Genomic DNA, 23,637 nt, shown 5'->3' with positions numbered 1-23,637 from the left:
GTCAGAGGGATCTTCTGTTTCTCAAAATCATCTTAGAATTTGAGTAAGCAAAGAAATAACAAGTAAGGAAAAAGGGTCAGCTGCTTGTGAGGTCACCAAGGTCGTGTCTCGGGCCATATTTATATAATATTAAAATTCAATAAGGGAATTTGGAGGGCTGCAGGAGTTTACCTTCCAACATCAGATACATATTACATATTTTCAGGATATTTTTAAGACAAAGAAATCTTAAAATTTGTGTTTTTTAAGCACAAGTACTAGAATACATTTATTTAAAATTTAAATCTAAAAAAAAATATTGAAATAAAAAAAGGCTTTGAAACAACATTTAGACCATAATATTGGGAATTTATAATAAAAAAAAAGATTTAACAGTTAAATTTCCAAAATATTCTGTGAAATTGTGTGATTATTTTGTATATACTCTGAACATATCACAGGTTTTGATGGGTGTCTATTCTCTGCCATAAGACTTGGACCTCATGATCTCTGTAGCCTATTTATAAAATCACAGGGTGAATTAAAAATACAACAGAGGACTGTGAGAATTAATGCAGTGGAAAGATTCAAATATTCAACAACATTTCCAATGTACAGATAAAACCCTGAAATAAATGAAGCGTGAATCTAACAGAAGAGGAAGATGAATCCTGGGTTTATTGACATGTTGCCCGTAAATAAAGCCATATTTGTGTCATATGTCAGCTCTATTAATATTTCTCTGGGGAGGCTGTCATTGTTTTGTTAGCTGTCGTTAAAGCTCTCCATAAATGTGTCTATAAATAGGAATAACCGATGAAGGTGCTAGATACGTTAAACTGCAAATCAAAGGCAACCTACTTTTTATTTAACCTTTATATCTGGATTGTACTTTTTGGTGTTTTTCTCTTTTATAAAAAAAAAAATGTAAGTTACACAAAATCTATTTTATCATGAAATGCCAATCTTGGCCAGCAGGAGTCACTAGATCTCACTACTCAAACCTTTCTCACATTACAGTGATGAAGAATACAAACAAGGTACCAAATGAAAAGAATTATATTAATGTGTTTACCACTTTTTACTTCTAACTTTAATATTAACCCAACTTCTCTTAATTCTGTTAATCAAGTCCCATTTCTTCCTCCCAGAAGTCTGTTTTCAGACATTTAAGCAGACATTACATTCAACTGGATTGTTTTTAAGTTTTAGGTGTTTGCAATTTAACACTTAAGAGATTTAAAAGGGCTTCAATTCTGCCAGAAAAAAAAGGTTGAATAGAGAATAATCAAAAGTGTGGAAACTACTGTTTGCCTGCCTCACATCCTAGATTTCCTTCGACCTCAAGCTCCCTTTTGCTAGTCCAACATATGTGATTTTTTTTGCGCTGCATAATTCATTAACATAGTTTTTTTTAAAGCTCATTTATTTGTATATGAAAGCAATGTAACGGCTCGATGAAAAGGCATTGCATTGTAGAAAAGTACTTTATAAGTTTTGACAGAAAAGCGTTTCATTTTCTTTGATATCACAACATTTAAGCTTCATTCAGTTAAGGCAGGTATTCTCTTTTTCCATGTAAAAAAACATTTGATTGAAATAATGTTTATATCATCGAAGGCAAAGAGATGAAATAGAGTTTTAACAAAAACACATAACTCATGGATATTGTTACATTTAACCCAGCAGACACACACACATACAGTACAAACAGAAAGAACATCACATATCAGTGTTTCCCTTGAGCTTTTTGAGTTATTGAGGTTTCATGTCGTTCAACATTTGGTTTAACTGCTTAACTTTTTCCAGATTGTTTGATGTTTTTGTCAATGTTTTCAAATTGTGGATGTTCCTTTTTGGAAATCGATATAGTGTGTCAGTTTTTTGGTAATTTAAGTGCTGAAGATGAGACTCTGATACGCTGGACTCTTTATGCCCTTTCACCAAGGCTGGACTTCTTTATCGGAGACGAACTTTCCGTGAGGGTCCGTGGCTCCGGCCGGCAGCAGGGCCAGGTAGACCGGAGTGATGGCACCCTCCTCTGGTGACTTGGGGGCTTTATCACCGGCCATGTCGGTGCGCACCCAACCCGGACAGCAGGCGTTCACCAAGATCTGTGAGAAAAGATGTTAAAAGCAACACAAATGTATGTTAGCAGTGAGGCTTTCACTGGAAACAAACAATCGACCTGACAAATTAATGTTTTTGTGGAGGAAATCCTTCATTTGTCATTTGTTTCTGGTATTACCGTCCAACCTCCCTGTGTTTATGATATGAACCCAAATCCAACAGCAAGGGAAATCTCATTTATTTTCAGGAAACATAAAGCATTAAGAAAAGACAAAGAAACGCAAGGCAAAAAAAAGAAAAATAACACATATGTAGGTTTTGAAATTATTAAAACAGAAATAAAAAAAAGAATAAAAACATATATATCATTAGAATAAAATGTAAGGTGCAGAAAAATGTAGAGTTGTAGCCGTCTTCAAGTTGGTTTTTTTTAAGTTTGTAACAAATATTTGTTAGTGGTACATTGTTATTGTTTAGTTCTTATAAGAAAACATCCTTAAAAGTTTTGTTGCAAGACACAAAAAGAAAAAACTAGAAAAAAATAACAGCTGAGCAGAGAAGTGAGACGTTATTTTCATGTCTTTTAACAAACTTCAGTGTGGAACAAAGTTGTTTAAAGGAAGAGATGGTTCTTGTTGTTTCATTAAAAGATATAATATTTACCCCGTCTTTTGGTCGCTCCTTGGACAGACGACGAGCGTGGATCATGGATAGGGTCTGAGGACACACACAGAGATACACATATGAATAATTTAAATATATATATGAAAGGAAATATGGCGTTCAAGAAGCATTTCAATCAGCTTCTCTAATGATCTATCTATCTACGATTCCTGACTTTGACTAAAGAGGGTAGAAATCTCACAAAATGTCATTTCTTTTCATTTTAAGAACTTCAAACTCATGCTGGTCTCCACAGACCATATAACTAATTAAAAGTCAGATTGGTCGTACCGTGAGTCCAGTCTTGGACATCCCGTACGCCGTGTCAGGCCAGCCGCCCTTTTCGTGCTCGCCACTCTTGGCCTGTTCCACAAACTGCTCCATCAGTCCCACCAGCTCCTCCTCTGTGATGTCCTCGCTGCGGAAACGCTGCTGGAGGGCCGGCTTGCACTTGTTCAAAGCGCGGGAGCCGACGAAGCTGGAGACGTTCACAACTCGACCTGAGACAAACACACACACAAACAGAGAGAGAGAGGATGTTTGAAGCTGTTAACTGAATACCAAAGCCAAGAAAAAGACACATTTTATATCCAGACTTTGGTGCGAAATCAAGAAACAAACTCTTGAAACCGGAGAGCTGCCTTTATTTTTCTTTACTCTGAAGTAGGCTGTTTATTAAGACAGCAGTGACCGACAGCGGACTTGTTCCAGTCATTTTTCTTCTTTACCTCCAGCTTTGATGAGCGGCAGGAAGTGAGTCAACATGTCTCTGGTGGCGAAGAAGTTTGTCTTGAGGGTCACCTCTGCCTGGACTGGAAACGGAGTTGTGTCTGCTCCTGAAGAGAGAAAGAATAAGAGAGAGAGAGATGATGTCATTGTCGACTCCTTATTGGTTGTCTCCTTCAACGCATAGCTCGCAGCTCAAAATATCAGCAATAAAGTCATTTTATGCATTTAGGGGTTTAAAATAGCACAAATACAAACTAATGGCATGTTTAATTATGTTCACAAACTCAAATATGTATTAATTAAATGCACTCATTGCATTTAGAGAGCATCAAGATGAGAGCTCCTTTTTCAGTATTTTACTAAACTCATCTTTTTGTTTTTGACTACTGAGGCTTCTACTAATGATTGAAGTTCATTAGGTGGAGCTAAAACCTTTTTACTTGGTTTAATGCTTTAGTGACAATATTAATATTGTTGTTACTGAGCATTTGTTTTTATTTCTATTAAGTTAGTTACTATTAAAAACACAGATTTTATGTGAAAAGGGAGATTTTTATTTAAAAAATATATACAAATATATGTTATTTAAAAAAAAAAATCAGCAAAAAATGTTGTGATTGTCATTTTACTAATGCTACTAATACACCTTATAATTATTGTAATTTTGGGTCAAATTGTACTACAGTATTATTTAAAGACTGAATATTGGTTCTCATTTCATACCAGTGTTATTCAGTTTGTCTGATTAGTATTCACATTAGTTATATTTTATCATACTTCTGTGCATGATTACAGTGACGTACAATATATAACTGTAATTCTATACCTTTGAATGCTATCCCAGCATTGTTTATGAGGACGTCCACTCCTCCGTACTTCTCCTTAAAGTAAGCAGCGGCGGTGGTGATGCTGTTCAGGTCGTTGATGTCCAGCTGGTGAAACTTTGGCTTCAGCCCGTCTGAGGCCAGAGAGTTCACAGCTTCCTGTCCACGAGTGCTGCACAAAGAGGAATAAAAGTTTGAATTCATTTTCACTTTATTCTCATGAGGAACAGATCTGTTTACGACACATTGAACCAGTAGTCTTACAGTGATTTGTGGTTTTTTACATGATCTTACAGAGAAAACTCTGTGTGTTTTCTCTGTACATCTCCAATTAACTGGGCTGTTATTTCATATTATTTGATCACGTTTTGTATCTGTATCTGTTTACAAAAAACAAATACATGCAGCTTTAAAACATTGCTGCACTTATAAAAACGTTGGAGCTTGGAAATGTCTTTTAATGTCCCTCTTCATGGGTCAGGTTTCTATATATTTTGTAACAAAACAGGTTTGCAAATAGATATTTAGGTGAAACATGAGTAATCAGTGGTATTATCATATGTTGAGGTGCTCCCAGGTGAGCGACCTACACGTCTCTGGCGGTGAGGTAAACGTCTCCTTGGTACTGCTTGCAGAGCGCTCGGACGATGGCCAGGCCGATGCCCTTATTACTGCCCGTAACCACGGCGACCTTGGTAGACATGACTGTTGACAGAGAGACATCAGTGTATGTAATCACTTATTAATCACATAAAACACACACAAACAGGTTTCAGTAAATAATGTTGACAGCCATGTAGGAGGAGATTAAAAAGGGATACGATTTGCTGAGTCATGGTGACAATTTCAGAGAAAAAACACTGACAATTGCTCCTAAAATGGTCTTTTATCCAATACAGATTTAATTAAAAAACGTATGATTAGGGAAGTAGTTTCTGTCATTAAAACAAACACTTTTCTGTCTTAAAATAATGTAAAAACTGCACTAGCATCACACTAAACACACACAACTTTCACCCCGAAAGGGATGGACCTTCACATTCCATCCAAAATAAACAATCAGCAATGTGAAGATGAGAGATTAAAAAGGGGATTTTTTTTTTGCTGAATCACAGTGACAATTTCAGAAAGAAAGAGCTGTGAGAATTCTTCTAAATCACTTTTTAATCTGATTTTAAGAAATGAAAAGTGGGGACCCAATGTGCCTTAATATTTCTTACAATAATGTAAAAACTCTATCAGCATCAGCCTCACATTAAACACACACACACAGGTTTCAGTCCAGAGAGGGCGAGGATTTTCACAACTCTATCAAAAAAATGTACTTGAATAAATAATGTTATCAGCCATGTATGAATAGATTAAAAGGGATAAAATTAGCTGATTCACGGTGACAATTACATAGAAAGAACAGTGATAATTGCTCTTAAAATGATCTATTATCCAATACAATTTGAACTTAAAAGATTATGATTAATGAACTAGTTTCTATGATTAAAACAAACATTTTTGTCTTATAATAAAGTAAAAACTCCAGCTGCAATGCTTTACATTAAACACACACAGCTTTCATTCTATAGAGGGCGGGGACATCCAAAATAAACAATCAGCCATGTAGGATGAGATTCAAAGGGGATAAGATTTGCTGAGTCATGGTGACAACTTCAGAGAGAGAGAGAGAGATGCAAATTGTTCTTTAAATTGTCTATAATCTAATGCTAGAATTAAGAAAAAATGGGAACTAGCATTTTATAACATTATTTTACTCTGATATAAGACATTAAAAGTGGGAACTTATACTGTGAACTTTTGCATATTCACTGTTCCAATATTTCACACATTTTTTTCATACTATATTTTAATATTTTTTACTTATTTCATTGTATTTTTTTTCTTCATTTCTATATTTATGCTTCTTGACTTTTGCAGTAATTATTTTATTTACTCTTATTAAGTTAATTGTTATGCCCCAAAAGCCAAACTTCTGATTAATGATTAATGTATGATAATGTAAATAAATGCTTTACATTGTAACAAAACAAGGAGGTCTAAAAGCAACAAGGGTTTCAGCTTAAAAAAATGCCTATTTAATAAAAAATAAAAATAAATGATAAAGGGATAAAAGTGCTGAGTCATGGTGACAACTTCAGAGAGAGAGAGGGATGCAAATTTTTCTTTAAATTGTCTATAATCTAATGACGCTGGAATAAAGAGATTTATTTGGTAACTAGCATTTTTTTTTTTACATTATTTTACTCTGATATAAGACATTAAAAGTGGGAACTTATACTGTGAACTTTTGCATATTCACTGTTCCAATATTTCACACATTTTTTTCATACTATATTTTAATATTTTTTACTTATTTCATTGTATTTTTCTTCTTAATTTCTATATTTATGCTTCTTGACTTTTGCAGTAATTATTTAATTTACTCTTACTAAGTTAATTGTTATGCCCCAAAAGCCAAACTTCTGATTAATGATTAATGTATGATAATGTAAATAAATGCTTTACATTGTAACAAAACAAGGAGGTCTAAAAGCAACAAGGGTTTCAGCTTAAAAAAATGCCTATTTAATAAAAAAAAAAAAAAAAGTAACTGTCATGACCTTTACTCCTGATTCAAGCCTTCAACATTACATTGTAAACTGGTTTTACAAGGATTTGTGCAACATGGGTGGGAGACTAACAGTTAATGTTATCCAACTCGTAATCAATGCATTAGGTTTTATTAAAAATGCAATTGCCTTTTTACAGTATGTCAGCTTCAGGAGCTTACATATGATTTCAGAATAGTGTTACATAACAATAGTTAATAATCTGCATATTTCAGCTGCAGCAGACACCCATTTTTAAAACAAATGCATACACTAAATGCACATTTGCATGTCAGTAAATGGCTACCTATCTAAACAGGGTGTGAATGGAGGTTTCTTACTTGGAGCTGGTGTCGTAGTGTGGAGTGATCCTGCGGAGTGAAGCTGCAGAGAGGAGTGAGGCAGTTCAGGAAGCAGGAGAGCTGGCTGTCTGCCGCGCATCGCTACTGCGCAGACCCGGAAGTAAACAAGCCAACCACGTGGGTGTGACCCAAGGAGCAGCCGTACAGGACCAAGACTTTGTACAAATGAGATTAATACATAGGTATTGTGCTTGGGGCTTTTTTCATACCATCTCATAACAGTCATTTTGCACTTCTTAACTAATCAACAACTTTAAATGACGTGTTTGTTTTTTATTTACATTGGATATTAAGCTACTTGTGTCTTTGTGTTGTCTTTTTTGTATTTAATGGGTTAGTAGAAGTACACAGAAAGCAAACAATGTAAATATAGGTAGCTGTTAGGCAGCCATGTACAGTACCAGTCAAAGGTTTGGACACACCTTCTCATTCAATGGTTTTTCTTTATTTTTATTTTATTTTTTATTGTAGATTAATATTGAAGACATCCAAACTATGAAGGAACACATATGGAATTATGTGGTAAACAAACAAATGCTCAACAAACCAGAATATGTTTTATATTTTGCCTTCAAGATGTCTACAATTTTTTTCTTGAAACTGTTTAAAGAAATATGTTGATTTCTTTGAGACTGCATTATATGTTTTTTTACTCTACTCTTAATGACATAAATGTGTTGGACATAATATTAGAAACACCTGTTAGTATCATGCAATGTAATGTATACAGGCTTGAAAATAACCATAAAGTTCAATCAACACCTCTCTAAAATAAGATAAGAAAATCCTTTATTAGTCCCTCAGCGGGGAAATTTGCAAAAATGCATCCAAACCAAAAGTGATCATTATTACTTTAATGGTGGTAGGATATATTACAGGGTTATTGTATTAGATTGCATTAATCTTAACCTGGTATACCTAATAAACTGGTAAGTAAACACATAAAGCTTTCTAATATTTGTTCAGCAAATGAGTGTAAGCAGAACACAAGACAGGATCTTTGGCGATAGTGATAGTTAATATGTTGATTAACTGTCTATCTTATAAGCAAGTGAGGAAATTAATATTATCTCCAGCATCTCAGAAAGTCACCAAATGTGGTAGAGAAGCTGTGAATACTGTGTGGTTGGTTTGCCAACTGGATTTTGCATGAATTTCAGCATCATTATTGTGTGAATGTGTGTGTTTGTCGACCACAAGGTGGTCCAGGTCCAGGTGGGGTCATGAGGGGTCGCGGCCAACGGGCTGGACGAGCTGCGAGGAAGAGGAGGCAGAAGCAAGGAAGCGTCGTCCAGTCGGGTATAAATCGAATAACAAGCTGTATTTTTGCTTTCTGAAAGTGTTTCAGTGCTGTAAGCTGTTTCAGCACAGACATGTCTCTCCCATCACCAGTCTGTGTCTTTCTGTTTCCTCAGTCTCTCTGTGTCATCAGCTGCAGTATGTGAGACTGATGAAGTTTCTTCACCAGCGAGGATTCACCTCAACGCTGCTGCAGCCGGCGCTCTTCACTGGTACGAGTCTGGTGTCCTACTGCACTCCACCATAGTACCCAATCTGTTTCTCTAAACCTTTAACTGCACTCAACCTGTGTGTAATAATCCGATTGATGGTTTGAAGGACAGACTTTAAAGTTTACGCGTGTGTGTGTGTGTGTGTGTGTGTGTGTGTGTGTGTGTGTGTGTGTGTGTGTGTGTGTGTGTGTGTGTGTGTTTGTGTGTTTTCTGCTTCTCGTAATCACAGACACAGGGAGAGGACTTCAAGCTCTCAAAAGCATAAAGGTAAGTCTGAATCTGATTGAATGAACTACGACACATGTAAACAGTTTATTTAACTAGAAATACTTAAATGTCTCTCATAGAATAGAAGGTCATAATCACAGCATTAGTACAGTTTCTCCTTTTAACGATAAGGCAGGCATTCTTTATTGTTCTCATTGTCAACATCTATAATTCTCCGCATGATAACTAGATGGCTTGAAGCAAAATTAACATTATGAAAACTAAATAAAGTTAAAACCACATCCCTCAATATAACCAGTTATGTAATATTTCTGCTGACCTTTTGTTTGATTTAGTGTTTGTCATCCATTCTTTTTTTTAATCTACATTATTTGATGAGTCATGATCTGTCTCTCTGTCTGTCTCTGTTCTTCCGTCAGCCTGGCCAGCTCATCATTTCTCTGCCAGAGTCCTGTCTCCTCACGACCTCAACTGTCCTAGACAGCTCTCTGGGACAGTACATCAAGAGGTAAACTCAGACGGGAAACAATCTAAAATATAAGAATGTGGATGGAATAACAAAAATATTAAATTGAATGCAAACCCTCCAAACAACCCTGCAAAAGCTTCCATCTCTTTAAAGCTCCGATGTGTCATTGGGATGTTTATCCAACTCTGGTGTTTTTTAAAGGGTCAGTTTGTGTTTTTGTCAAACTGAATTGCATTAAAGCAGAAGAGTAAGGTAAAAACAATTCAAGTATAAGAATAAGGAACATGTTGCAAATTTCATAACATTGTAAATACACATACAGACACAAGGGGTGGCCAGGATTTGTCTGCTCTGAGATTGTCAGTATCGGATTTGCGAATGTATAACAAAACATGTTTGACTGGAGTGATCCCAGCATTTTATAAAACGGTGTAAAGTAGAAAAGCAAATTTTGTGAAGACGCCATAACTTTATATATGTTGACAAAACGGACAAGCTGCATTCATGAAAGAAACTTGATTTGATTTCAACTGCTTAATCACTTTTTTCAAACCTTTTTCTTTTTTTTATAGTGACTCAGCTTTTCTTTGATTAAAAAAATGGGAGTTTGCTTGTGTCTCTTCAGCTGGAAGCCCCGCCTCTCCCCACTGTTGGCTCTCTGCGTCTTCCTGGTTTGTGAGCGTCACCTGGGAGAGGCCTCCGATTGGTTCCCCTACATCGACGTGCTGCCCGCCACTTACACCTGCCCCGCCTACTTCACCGATGACGTCATGGCTGTTCTGCCGACCGGTGTCCAGCGGCGGGCTTTAGAGCAGAGGGAGGCGGTGAGAGAAATCCACTCGATTCATCAAAACTTTTTCAGGTGAGCCCGAAACTGGAGCCAGTTATTCAGGTCCTGTGTGAGATCATGTACAGATTAGAACTAGCAGGGCAGAGTTCACTTATACATTTTGTAACATTACTTGTATAAGGTACACTTAATCTTTGCATTTAGATGGTCGCCCTATTTGATACCTTTTCAATATGCAAGTCTAAACATGTTGGTTTTAAATACATCCCTATACATATAGTTCTTCAAAAGACAAACATAAAAGAAGTCACCCCATCAGGCATCTTTTTTGTGAACAATATCAGTGTCGTCCCAATTGTTTGTAAATTATTTATTGTGTGATTATTACAGATCCCTGCAGCCAATCCTGAGGCAGCCCGTTGATGAGGTGTTGACATATGAAGCATTAAGGTATGCACGCTTAAACAAACACACACACACACACACACCTTAAAGCTGAATCTAAACCTTTCCATAATCTTGATGTATGTGCAAATTTCCAGTTTCACATTTTAGTCAAATACATTCTCAAGAAAACTTGAGAATGTATTTCTCAGTGGTACTTTATTTATTTTGGTATGTTTTAAGTACATTTTTTAATGATGAATAGCTAAATAAACAGTTCACTACAATGGTTTATGGCAATGAAAATGTTTCTGGACTAAAATGAGTTTTCTGTCAGGTTATTAAGCTGTTACCGTCCTCCTCCTCCTCCAGGTGGGCGTGGTGTAGTGTCAACACACGCTCTGTCTTCATGTCCCATCCGTCCAACAACTTCCTGTCTGGACAGAACGCTTACGCTTTAGCGCCCTTTCTTGACCTGCTCAACCACCGGCCTGACGTGCAGGTAGACCTCAAACCGTACTGAACGCTTAACCACTCTCCTATGTGTAAAAGCACGCAGTGCAGAATATGTGACCTCTTCCACAGTTGGAATGATGGAGAGCCACCAATGAGTTTTCCACCAATCTCATTATTTTTTCCAGGTAGAAGCAAGTTTCAATGACGTGACCAGATGTTATGAAATCAGGAGCGTTTCTGGGACACTCCGCTACCAGCAGGCCTTCATTAACTACGGTTCCCATGACAACCAGCGCCTGATGCTAGAGTACGGCTTTGTTGCCCCCTGCAACCCCAACAGCGTGGTCTACGTGGATGCAGGTGAGCTACAGAATGAAATACAAAAATACTTATAATCTTTGCCTCTGAAGCAGAGACAGATTAATGTTTGATATCTTTGTGAATATTGCAGTTGTTGTTGTCGTGATACAGTTCAGGTTGAATGAAAAGTTAAAGACACTGTAACCAGAAGTTTGTACTCTTGTGTTTCACTTTGGTCTCTCAGATCTCCTCGTTGATGTTTTAAGAGGTGACAGGAGTTTGGATCAGAAGATCAAGTTTCTCAAAGAGAACAATTTCCTTCAGTAAGACATTTGCATTGTTATTGTTTATGTATTATATTGTTTGTCTGTAAAGCCTTTTAATAGTGCTACTAGATACAATTATTATTTTTGTGATTATTTAATTTTATTTAATTTTATTAGTTGTTTTCTGTCTTGCCCAGAGTAGCAGCAGTTTCCCCTTGTGTCTGCTCTTTATGCTACGAAAGATTAATTTACATGTCCAGAGACATCACTGTATTGCACTCAGAAATGAATTATTATTTAAATAGGTCTAATACATTTGATGCATAACTCCCCTTTCTCTTTCTCCCTGTCAGTAACCTCACTGTGTCCAGTGAAGGTCCCAGTTGGAGGCTGATGACGGCTCTCAGATTGTTGTCGCTGCCACAAACACTTTAGTAAGACCACACACACACATCCACACACACACACCCACACAAACACACCCCACACATACATATTCATACAGTATTTCAATATCTAAGCAAAAGAGAAGCTCCACTGCTCTAAAATCTACTTTAGTGTCATTGGTCAGTTTGTCAGTATTGACAGTGAATTATTGATTTATTAGATGTGTGTTTGTTTTCATAGTCACCAGTGGAAGGCGGTGTTGCTCGGCCAGGTGCTGTGTGAGGAGAGAGAGGAGTGGAGCGTCCAGACCGCCAAGACTCTCTGTCAGCGCCTCCTACAAGACTCTCACACAGCTCTGGATAAGGTGTGTGTACGCACACACACACACACACACACACACACACACACACACACACACACACACACACACACACACACACACACACACACACACACACACACACACACACACACACACACACACACAGGTTGTAACAAAAGTAATCAGGTTGATAGTTTTATAATTTGTGTGTGTGTGTGTGTGTGTGTGTGTGTGTGTGTGTGTGTGTGTGTGTGTGTGTGTGTGTGTGTGTGTGTGTGTGTGTGTGTGTGTGTGTGTGTGTGTGTTTAGATCTCCCATCTCCTCCGTCAGTGTGACCAGCCGGTCAGGGAGCAGCTCGATGTTGTCAAGTCACTGCGACAGGAGGAGAGGTGCATCCTGGGAAGCTGTCTTGAGGCACTAGAAGGCATGCAGAGAAAACCAGACGAACTGTTGTCATGCCAACCTGATGTTGACGCCGTTAGCTGACATCTGATTGGTGCCAGACATTACAAGAAGCAAAGTTATCGGCCGCACTGAGCTCCTCCTCATTTCTCAATCTTGTGCCTCCTCGTTACGACCCGAAAATCGATCTCAGGTCTCCATCTTGAAGGACTAAGACGCATCAAGAAGCTTTTCTGGAGGAGCTGTAAGTGAAGATACACCGGTGACATATAAAAGAGCTTTCTCCGCTCATATCTTCCTTGAGGGAAGACTAAGACGCAAGTAGAGGAGGCGAGGAAAGGAATCAGGGTGTACAAACCTTGGAAATTCTGGACAGTCTCCTTGTTTCCGTTCTGCTTGTCAACCCTAAGCAAGACCGTCGTCACACCATCAACTGAGCCAAGGAAAGGTCAAAGGAACAGGGCACTAAAATGAATATTATTTTAACCTTCTGGACTCATAAGACAGATTTATCTTTATTTCTTTTTTGATTTAAAGTTTCAGTACAGCTCAGTTTTGTTTGAGACTCAAGTAATTTCAAAATCAAGAAGACAACATCTGCAACAGTACACAGTCATTTTCATGACGGCCAATTAAATTGCAGTTTGTTTTATATTGTCATTTCCATAACTTATATCGTTGCTGTATTTACATCTAAAAGAAAGAATTCCATCATCTTTCTTTTGATAAAATGTGTATTTATTGAGACAAATGAAGCACTGTTGATTTGAATGACAGGCTTTAATGTGGGTTACAGTCTGCTCGTATGAAATCATACATATTCAGAAGTCTGTGGCTGGTTGGTTTGAACTGAAGAAAACTGATTCTTCCTGCAGCTTAAAGTCAAGCGGGTCAAGTGAACATGAGACTCTTAAACCACAGGTGTTAATAACACTGGGTCATGATGTTTGCTTATGTTCCTCGTGATGCATCATGTGACGAGTTTCAGGCCCCTAAAAACAAATCACAAGTAAAAACAGCGTCTTGTTGAACAGTTGAACTGCAGAAGGAAAATGATTCCTGTGAATTGTACGTTGTTTTACATCTCAGTCGAGCTTTTGCGGTCAGAGTTGAACAACAGCCTTTTTCTTCTGGTGACGCTGGACAGTCTCCATGACAACCGTGGCTTCATAGAGAGGGACCGCCTCCTCGGGCTGAGGTCTGGAGAGACGGATTGAAACCAGACAGACCAACAGATTACATTTGATTTAAGTTTTACGACAGTGTTTGGGCTGTAATTCCTCATTGTGTGTGCAGTTAAGTTCCTGCTGGTCTTAAAAACTGTAAACTCAGTTATGAACTGTGTCAGGTCTTTAAATCACACTTTGAAGCACTATTTGGCACTAAAATAAAACCAGGGAGTACATGAACAGAACAAATATGGATCATTTATTTCATGATTTGAATAAGGGCTATTCAGATGTTCGTACTGGGAAGTTGATTTACCTCAAACTAAATGATCCACTGGGTTAAAGAGAAGTCTATAACAATGTAAGGCATCACATGACAGACCCTAAAGTTGTAATTTCCCCATTTGGCCAGTATGTATAAATTGGGGGCTTGATTTAGTGGACCAAAAGCTTCTCATGTGACATGCTCATGATAACAAGCCTGCTTTTATGATTACACCAAAGTGATGAGAAAAATAACTTCTTTGTGATTTAGCCTTTATGTGATAAGTGTTTCTGCCCCAAAAAATACAGAATTTAAATTGATATTTCATGTTTGGGTATTGAGTTGGATTCATCCTGTTAATTGTAATTGAGCAAACTGAATTTATATCTACCTTTTGGATAAACAGAAAATCTTATGTAATGAGTTACCTGAGAACTCCAGAAGACATCTTCTCCACAATGTCCTTGAGAATATCTGACACAAACCTGTCAAGGATGGGACTTTATGATTCACCTGATCATATGCATATGTTTTAGATTAGACACTGTGTGAAACAGGATACGCAGGTATCTCCCTTGCTGCGCTGATGAAGCCGTCCACACTTCATGGTTGAGGAAAGACATCGAGGCTGATTTTAAATACAGCAATCTGCAATCTGGAGGATCCAACTGTAAAAACACAAATGAGACAGCGAGACTTAATTACATTTTTTTTAATTGAACTGAACAAAATTATGATAATACTTATTTGTTTCATAAAGATTTTATTTTTTTTAAAGGCTTTTTATTAGATTTTAAATTGTATTATTTACACTTTTCATCTTAATCAGAGATTTGTGAGGCTGAGGGATGTAAAATAACCAGTATGAAGCCATCACTGTACGATGCAGCTCTGACTGACCTGCAGGTCTTTGTGGGACGTGACCCAGTGCCCCCCGACTCCCAGCACACTGATGATGTCATGTTTGTGAGGGAGGAGCTTCGCCTCTTCTGACTCTACCTCTTGCAGACGCACTACACACACACACACACACACACACACACACACACACACACACACACACACACACACACACACACACACACACACACACACACACACACACACACACACATAAACACAAAGCGAAATGTCCTGGTGTCATGATGTGGAATCGTTCACATGTTCATCAGGTTGAATCAGAAACAGAAACATGTGTTTACCTCCAGAGTCTATGACGATATCCACTCCCAGTCCTCCCGTCTCCTCCAGGACTACCGGCAGCAGGTCTGATGGGCCGTTAAACGCCGGAATAACTTTGGCTTTGAATGAAAAGACACAGGAAAATTATCTCACGAGTCAATCTGGTTCACAACACATTAAAAAACATTTTAATCTGCCACTCTCAATTCCAGTTTGATGCCAAAATATCTTATTGGAAGCTCCTTTTAGTTGTCATGGTTGTAATTTCACTGTTTTGCCACATGAGGGCAGCAGATTTTAGAAGAAGATATTTTCACTTTTAAAGTCAGTCTCCCTTTTGTAACATTTACTTAGAATGAGAAAATAAGGTCTTGATTTGAGGTAACATACCTCAATTTAATGTTAACTAACAATCTGTCTCTATGTCATATTTTACTCTTATTTTATGTTTAGATTATCATTTTGTTTTTACTTGCTTGATCTTCCTTTTCTTTTTTATACATATTTAATTATCATTGTTGGTGGGAGCCTGAGGATTTCCTACAACCTGTTCTTTGTAATGTGCACATCATAAATATAGAACTTGAACCTGAAAATGTGTAAAAGTTGTTACAAAAACATAACATCTAATAAACTAACTGTGGTGATTTCATCCTGGATTCAGACGGACGAGGAGGGACACAAAGTAATAAAACTACAGCTCATATTGATTAATCAGGGTGCTATGAAAAGGTCAGTCAGGAAGCAAGAATGCAAGTCATCTAGAAAGACAGAAAGAAAAGATCTCACCTACTAAAGGATCCTGAACTCCTGAGGGAAGTATGAAGGGGAGGAGAAAAGAGCAGGAGAAGACAGGAAAGTAAGAAAATCAAAAGGAAAAGGAGGAGCTTGAAATGATTAGAAAAGAAAAGAATGTCTGTGAGGTCATAGAAAATGGATTTTAAAAAAGTTTATCAAAAGTGACCTGCAGACATCACAGCGTTGGCCTGTACTTACCTACGCTGGGCCGAAGCTGCTCCAGGAATGTGTGTTGTTGCGGCGAGTGTGACGTGGTGAAGACCTTCACTCCGTGGTAACAAGCCAACTGGACGCACATAAGGCCGAAAGACTGAGGAGGGAGCAGAGAAGGGATCATTACATTCTATTCTTTATTATATTGTCTTTAAAGGGGAGATGTTTTGCGACAAAGATCCTCTGATGTTGTAAAACTGTCCTAGATGAATGTCGTGTTTCTCCACTATGTCCCCAATCCGTCCAGTTTCTTTACTATTGTTACGTACGCTTGCTCCGTCCATGACCAGGAGTGTGTGTCCGGCTGCCATGCGAGCGTGTGTGTGTAGAGCAGTGTAAGCACAGAGGCCGTCACGCAGAGCTCCGGCAACGCACACCGAGCTCAGCTTCTCTGGCTTCTGTACTGCAGAACAGAAAAAACAGACACCAACATGATACTGGATTTTTTTTTTTTTTACAGATTTCTTTAGGACTTGATGACGTGATTTTCAAACCACCAACAAGAACAGCATTTCATCTCTTGTGTAAGGCTCCAAAATGAAGTCAGACATAAGCCACAGGTAAAAGAGGAGGCAGTCTGTGCACTTTAGGTGCTTTTACACAATTCTGCTTCTTACAAGCTGCCAGCACAAATTTATTTTTGACAGATGACAGGCTGAGAAAGGTCACTTCAGATAATCTGTATGCCTGCTGACTTATAGGACAAAGTAGAGCAGCTGAGAACAGTTTGACCTTTCAGATGAAGGGCTGTGACTTGGAGGGCCCTTTCTTATTGTGCACAGACAATATAGTAGGATTTTGTGAAAGTCAAGGAGTCTAGAATAAAATTGAAAGAAATGACATAAAGAAAAAACATATTGGTTGACTGTTTTGTGAGAATTTGTGTTTGGTGATAATGTAAGATGCTAATTGAGCAAACAAAGTGCATTGGTGTGTGTGTGTGTGTGTGTGTGTGTGTGTGTGTGTGTGTGTGTGTGTGTGTGTGTGTTACCTAAATAGTGTTCATCTACGTCAATGACATCGCAGAGTCCAGAACAGGAAGAGTCCAGAGGAAGAATACCTGAAACAAAAAGGGTGATACTGTGATTACACAAACGTTACAATATCAAACATTCAAAATCACAGTTTTTTGTTTTATGTTACTTGAATAAGATGCAGATTTTGTTTATCATTCATTTACACGAGAGGTGGAAATCACACAATTTATACATACAATACAATAACAGGAAGATGCAATACATGTTTACAATGAATTATAACTCTGTTTCAGTTATTGTAAATAATTACTGCCACATAGTTCACCTGATCACCTGATCTATCTTTCAACAACCACTGAAGATAAATATTAATGTCCTACCTACAACCTCGTCCTCCGGCTGGAAGAAAGAGACCTTGGCTCCCACTAAGGGAAAAAATGTATAAAAATGTAAGTGCTGTTGTCAAAAGATATTTATTCCTTAATAAAAATCATGCAGCACCAGTGAATAGTGTGTTTGTGTGTTAACAACCTTGCTGCACGACCCCGGCCACCTCTCTGCCAACAGGAATCAAATCTCTCCGGATCCCGACGTCATCCAGCAGCTGGAGCAGAGGACGGATGAGAGAGGAGGAGTCATCAGTCATCACGACGGCCATACATATGTAACCAACTGATTGAAATTTTATTAAATTATCTTTACTTGCATACAAAGTTAGGATACAAGACTGAGACAATATGGCTACAATTCAAACAGCCTGTCAGCTGTAAGGAAGCAGAAGCTGGATGTATGGACACGTGCAGAACTGGACTACACAGGATGAAAACATGAAGATTTTTGAATGTATTTATAACATTTAATAAAAGTTACATCTGGTAATCTTTCTTTTTATTTATTGAATATGAATCAACTCCTCCATAAAATACATTTTGAAGATTTTTTCTTATTATTTTATATTAAGATAAGATGAAATAAGATCATCATTTGTTCGTCCCACAGCGGAGAAATGTGCAGGATTACAGCAGAATAGTGTATAGTGCAAACGAACAAACAAGATAAATTAGTATTAAAAACAAGTATAATAAATAGGTTAAAAAAAAGGTGTAGAAAATAAGTAAAAAAACTCAAATATGATATAATCGAACTGAATGGTTGTAGCTGTCACATTTTTGTTATTATTAACTATTTTCTGCTGGTTTGATGGATCTTTTTTATGTTTTTTGTGCGTTTTATTTTGTATGATTTAGTGCCAGCTTCCTTATCTTTTTTCGTCCTGTACTCATAATTACAAAATGCAATATGTTCATTATCCTGAGTACAGAGTACTTACATCTAAGAAGTTTAATATTAATAATAATAATAATAATAGGTGACTCTTTAATATAAGCAACTAAAGACAGTTTAATTTGTCCTGGATTTATCTTCTACTGTCTGGTTATTTTCTAATCAGCTCACAGTGACGCTCACATCCACTTTGACTTCATCTTTGTTTTAAGTACCTTGAGGTCCAGCGGGCTGAGTCCACATGCCTTCACCTGAACTCTGACCAGGTGGCTGTCTAAAACCTCTGGGAGACTCTGCAGGGAAACATTACATTACATTACATTACAGTCATTTAGCAGACGCTTTTATCCAAAGCGACTTACAGGAAGTGTATTCAACATAGGTATTCAAGAGAACTACTAGTCACCAGAAGTCATAAGTGCATCTCCTTTCTTAAACAAGCATCTTAAAGCATAAACCAGAGCAAAAGTACAGAAACAAACTAATACGAATACAATAAGTGCTAAGTGGAAGGCTCACAGAGACACACAGAGTAAAGTCTCTTTTATAAAACAAATACAATTTCAATAATAAAAATACAGATTGTGAGGCAGATATTATGAATGCATTTAATGCCTGAAGTAAGCAATCAAACATTCAGCACTGTCTTCCCCTAAACACTGTAAACTGTGGTCTATTAATTAAAAATATTGCCATTATTAACATGGTGCCACGTTATTGTTATAATAAGGTTATTGAAGTCACGCACATAAATGCACACATATGAACTTACACACACATACACACACACACTCATGCTCATTCACATCTTGACTCATTGCATTTTTTTTCCTTTGTTTTCTTGTTGTTTATAATGTATTGTTATTATAAATCATATCTTTTTTCAACAGTATTTCATACCATATGTATTTTCTTTTTGTATTCGTTACAGCATTGTGATTTTTTTTTAAATTTATATTATATAGGTGGAGGCTTCACATAATCCCAGTGGTCTTTCTGCCTCTTCCTGCACTGCCATATCATTTATGAATGTTATGCTTTTTATATTTTTCAATTGTGCAAATAAACTGAACTAAAAAAAAAAGGGATTGCTGGACACATTCATGATGTTCTGCTGCACAGTGAAGTCTGCAGGTGGAGCCACAGTTTCCACACATGCATGTTGGGTTCCTTTGCTTTCCCCCTGATCACATGATGCTTTAGTGTGTCATGTGTCTCATAATGATAATAACACTTCAGTCAGTGACAGCATCCACATATACGTTCAGATTCAGACCCCAAAAACACAAAACAACAACCTCACCGTTTCCTGGATGATGAACTTGGGCTCAGCATGGCTCTCTCCAGCAGCTCTGCAGTACAAACCTTTCATTGTGTTTTAATATCTTTAATAATGCATGCAGCTGCAAGGTCACACAATAATAAAACCAGCTGGACAAAAGTTCTTTGCATTTATCTATTAAACTCCTGCAGAAGATCTTTCCTTCTTTCTAGTTCCTGTTCGACTGACTATCTGGAGTCAGCTGACCCTCTTCTTCTTTGTTGTTTACATTTTCTGCTTGTGGTGTTAAACATAATCACAATACCGCCCTCTGTTGGATGTTATGGATTACCACATCCTAATAAAACACCCTCAAAGTATCATATTAGAAAGAAAAAACAGCCTTTTAAAGTAAAAATGTCATGTGAAGTGAAGGAACCAGAATCACTCAGAATTTATATTTATTAACATTTATTTCATCCACACTCAGGATTAGAATTCATCCCTTTGTGTTTGCAATAATGTGCAATTAATCCAGAAATTAAGTCTACAAAAGTCTTACCTAATAATATCTTTTTGTTTTTATCTTCATCTTTTACTTCTATTCTCTCTAAACCATCATCTATGGGATTGTCTTTTAAGTACAGTCTTAAATATTCATATTTATATTTCAAAGCTTTCCTTCTGTTTGTCTTATTATTTGGAAGGAAATATTCCAAACATTAGATGTACCGGTATATGTATATATTTAAATTTTCAAGTTCTTATTTTTAAGATCTTAAGTTGATGCCACGAAGGCTGCAATATCATCTATTATCTTTATTTAATGTTTTATTCTATTTATTTAATGTTTCATTATCTTTATTAAATGTTATATTCTCTTTATTTAATGTTTCATTCTCTTTATTTAATGTTTTATTATCTTCATTTAATGTTTTATTCTCTTTATTTAATGTTTTAATATCTTTATTTAATGTTTTATTCTATTTATTTAATGTTTCATTATCTTTATTTAATGTTTCATTCTCTTTATTTAATGTTTCATTCTCTTCATTTAATGTTTCATTCTCTTCATTTAATGTTTTATTCTCTTTATTTAATGTTTTAATATCTTTATTTAATGTTTTAATATCTTTATTTAATGTTTTATTCTATTTAATTAATGTTTCATTATCTTTATTAAATGTTATATTCTCTTTATTTAATGTTTCATTATCTTTATTAAATGTTATATTCTCTTTATTTAATGTTTTAATATCTTTATTTAATGTTTTATTCTATTTATTTAATGTTTCATTATCTTTATTAAATGTTATATTCTCTTTATTTAATGTTTCATTCTCTTTATTTAATGTTTTATTATCTTTATTTAATGTTTCATTATCTTTATTTAATGTTTTATTCTCTTTATTTAATGTTTTATTCTCTTTATTTAATGTTTTATTATCTTTATTTAATGTTTTATTCTCTTTATTTAATGTTTTATTATCTTTATTTAATGTTTTATTCTCTTTATTTAATGTTTCATTATCTTTATTTAATGTTTTATTCTCTTTATTTAATGTTTTATTATCTTTATTTAATGTTTTATTATCTTTATTTAATGTTTTATTTCTTTATTTAATTTACCGCGTTTGTTTCATTCTCATTCATGATTTAATGTGACCGGGAAATAGGTTCCGGCGATCACCTCTTTATAATGTTTTAGATTTATTTAATGTTTTTTTTTTTTTAAATGTTTCTTACTTTATTAAATGTTTTATTATCTTTATTTAATGTTTTATTCTATTTATTTAATGTTTCATTCTCTTCATTTAATGTTTCATTCTCTTTATTTAATGTTTATTATCTTTATTTAATGTTTTATTCTATTTATTTAATGTTTCAATTATCTTTATATTTAATGTTTTATTATCTTTATTTAATGTTTTATTTTTTATTTAATGTTTCATTATCTTTATTAAATGTTTTATTATCTTTATTTAATGTTTTATTCTCTTTATTTAATGTTTTATTATCTTTATTTAATGTTATTTATTATCTTTATTTAATGTTTTATTCTATTTATTTAATGTTTCATTATCTTTATTTAATGTTTCATTCTCTTCATTTAATGTTTCATTCTCTTCATTTAATGTTTTATTCTCTTTCTTTAATGTTTTATTATCTTTATTTAATGTTTTATTATCTTTATTTAATGTTTCACGTTTGTCACAGTCGCGGTGCAGTGACGTCACGTCATGATGTTTTCACGGATGTTTATCTGGACGGCTCATCCTCCTGTATACCGGTGTGCCGGATTACCGGTGTTTTTCACGGTACCGGTACCGGTGGACGAGCCGGCTCAACCTCCTATAGCTAGCATAGCTAGAGGAGGTTGAGCCGCCTGGGAGCTAGAGGAGGCGTCCCGGTAGAATCCCGGTGACCGGGAAATAGGTTCCGGCGATCACCGCGCATTGCATGCCGGGTAGATTTTTTTATTTTTTTATTTTTTTTTTAAATTCACTAACTTTATTGAGACATTTGTTCATACATATAAAACACAATATATTTATATATATATGTATATATTTAAATTTTCAAGTTCTTATTTTTAAGATCTTAAGTTGATGCCACAAAGGCTGCAATATCATCTATTATCTTTATTTAATGTTTTATTATCTTTATTTAATGTTTCTTTATTTTGTCACAGTCGCGGTGCAGTGACGTCACGTCATGATGTTTTCACGGATGTTTATCTGGACGTTTTATCCTCCTGTATACCGGTTTGCCGGATTACTTTATTTAATGTTTTTCATCTTCATTTAATGTTTTATTCTCTTGATTTAATGTTTTAACCTCTTTATTTAGTTTTAGCATAGCTAGAGGAGGTTGAGCCGTCTGGGAGCTAGAGGAGGCGTCCCGGTAGAATCCCGGTGACCGGGAAATAGGTTCCGGCGATCACCGCGCATTGCATGCTGGGTAGATGTTTTTTTTTTATTTATTTTTTAAATTCACTAACTTTATTGAGACATTTGTTCATACATATAAAACACAATATAATATATATATATGTATATATTTAAATTTTCAAGTTTTATTTTTAAGATCTTAAGTTGATAAGGCTGCAATATCATCTATTATCTTTATTTAATGTTTTATTATCTTTATTTAATGTTTCGCGTTTGTCACAGTCGCGGTGCAGTGACGTCACGTCATGATGTTTTCACGGATGTTTATCTGGACGGCTCATCCTCCTGTATACCGGTGTGCCGGATTACCGGCGTTTTTCACGGTACCGGTACCGGTGGATCGACCGGCTCAACCTCCTATAGCTAGCATAGCTAGAGGAGGTTGAGCCGTCTGGGAGCTAGAGGAGGCGTCCCGGTAGAATCCCGGTGACCGGGAAATAGGTTCCGGCGATCACCGCGCATTGCATGCTGGGTAGATTTTTTTTTTATTTTTTTTTAAATTCACTAACTTTATTGAGACATTTGTTCATACATATAAAACACAATATATTTATATATATATGTATATATTTAAATTTTCAAGTTCTTATTTTTAAGATCTTAAGTTGATGCCACGAAGGCTGCAATATCATCTATTATCTTTATTTAATGTTTTATTATCTTTATTTAATGTTTCACGTTTGTCACAGTCGCGGTGCAGTGACGTCACGTCATGATGTTTTCACGGATGTTTATCTGGACGGCTCATCCTCCTGTATACCGTGTGCCGGATTACCGGCGTTTTTCACGGTACCG

The 23,637-nt window shown here is 36.0% G+C and overlaps 3 protein-coding genes across 5 annotated transcripts; 1 reads left to right on the top strand and 2 right to left on the bottom strand.

Annotated features, from left to right (window-relative positions):
* Positions 1 to 1,447: 1,447 nt before the first annotated feature.
* cbr1 (carbonyl reductase 1) lies at positions 1,448 to 7,315 on the bottom strand. Its single transcript, XM_054599790.1, has 7 exons — positions 7,207 to 7,315; positions 4,856 to 4,970; positions 4,268 to 4,437; positions 3,441 to 3,548; positions 3,004 to 3,212; positions 2,713 to 2,766; positions 1,448 to 2,093 (listed from the first exon to the last, which is right to left on the bottom strand). The coding sequence occupies exons 1-7, from the start codon at positions 7,304 to 7,306 to the stop codon at positions 1,920 to 1,922; spliced, it is 930 nt and encodes a 309-aa protein (XP_054455765.1). The 5' UTR covers positions 7,307 to 7,315; the 3' UTR covers positions 1,448 to 1,919.
* Positions 7,316 to 7,321: 6 nt separating this feature from the next.
* Positions 7,322 to 12,827, top strand: setd4 (SET domain containing 4). Of its 2 annotated transcripts, none has more exons than XM_054599785.1 (13): positions 7,322 to 7,409; positions 8,428 to 8,526; positions 8,643 to 8,738; positions 8,968 to 9,005; positions 9,386 to 9,474; positions 10,061 to 10,297; positions 10,616 to 10,675; positions 10,982 to 11,111; positions 11,251 to 11,425; positions 11,610 to 11,688; positions 11,985 to 12,065; positions 12,259 to 12,382; positions 12,650 to 12,827. In XM_054599785.1, exons 2-13 carry the CDS (start codon positions 8,451 to 8,453, stop codon positions 12,824 to 12,826), a joined length of 1,362 nt encoding a protein of 453 aa, XP_054455760.1. In that variant the 5' UTR covers positions 7,322 to 7,409; positions 8,428 to 8,450; the 3' UTR covers position 12,827. The 2 variants fall into 2 exon arrangements, with proteins under 2 accessions (XP_054455760.1, XP_054455761.1); XM_054599786.1 differs by having other exon boundaries at positions 7,334 to 7,409; positions 8,437 to 8,526.
* Positions 12,828 to 12,849: 22 nt separating this feature from the next.
* cryzl1 (crystallin, zeta (quinone reductase)-like 1) lies at positions 12,850 to 20,134 on the bottom strand. Of its 2 annotated transcripts, XM_054599789.1 has the most exons (13): positions 19,934 to 20,134; positions 18,846 to 18,923; positions 17,878 to 17,950; positions 17,727 to 17,771; positions 17,361 to 17,429; positions 16,639 to 16,772; positions 16,355 to 16,466; positions 15,379 to 15,477; positions 15,077 to 15,189; positions 14,739 to 14,844; positions 14,605 to 14,650; positions 13,825 to 13,942; positions 12,850 to 13,734 (listed from the first exon to the last, which is right to left on the bottom strand). In XM_054599789.1, exons 1-12 carry the CDS (start codon positions 20,000 to 20,002, stop codon positions 13,846 to 13,848), a joined length of 1,041 nt encoding a protein of 346 aa, XP_054455764.1. In that variant the 5' UTR covers positions 20,003 to 20,134; the 3' UTR covers positions 12,850 to 13,734; positions 13,825 to 13,845. The 2 variants fall into 2 exon arrangements, with proteins under 2 accessions (XP_054455764.1, XP_054455763.1); XM_054599788.1 differs by having other exon boundaries at positions 12,850 to 13,942.
* Positions 20,135 to 23,637: the final 3,503 nt, after the last annotated feature.

Source organism: Anoplopoma fimbria, chromosome 6, assembly GCF_027596085.1.
Source record: "Anoplopoma fimbria isolate UVic2021 breed Golden Eagle Sablefish chromosome 6, Afim_UVic_2022, whole genome shotgun sequence".
Classification (NCBI taxonomy): domain Eukaryota; kingdom Metazoa; phylum Chordata; class Actinopteri; order Perciformes; family Anoplopomatidae; genus Anoplopoma; species Anoplopoma fimbria.
This window is presented reverse-complemented; position numbering and strand designations above follow the sequence as displayed.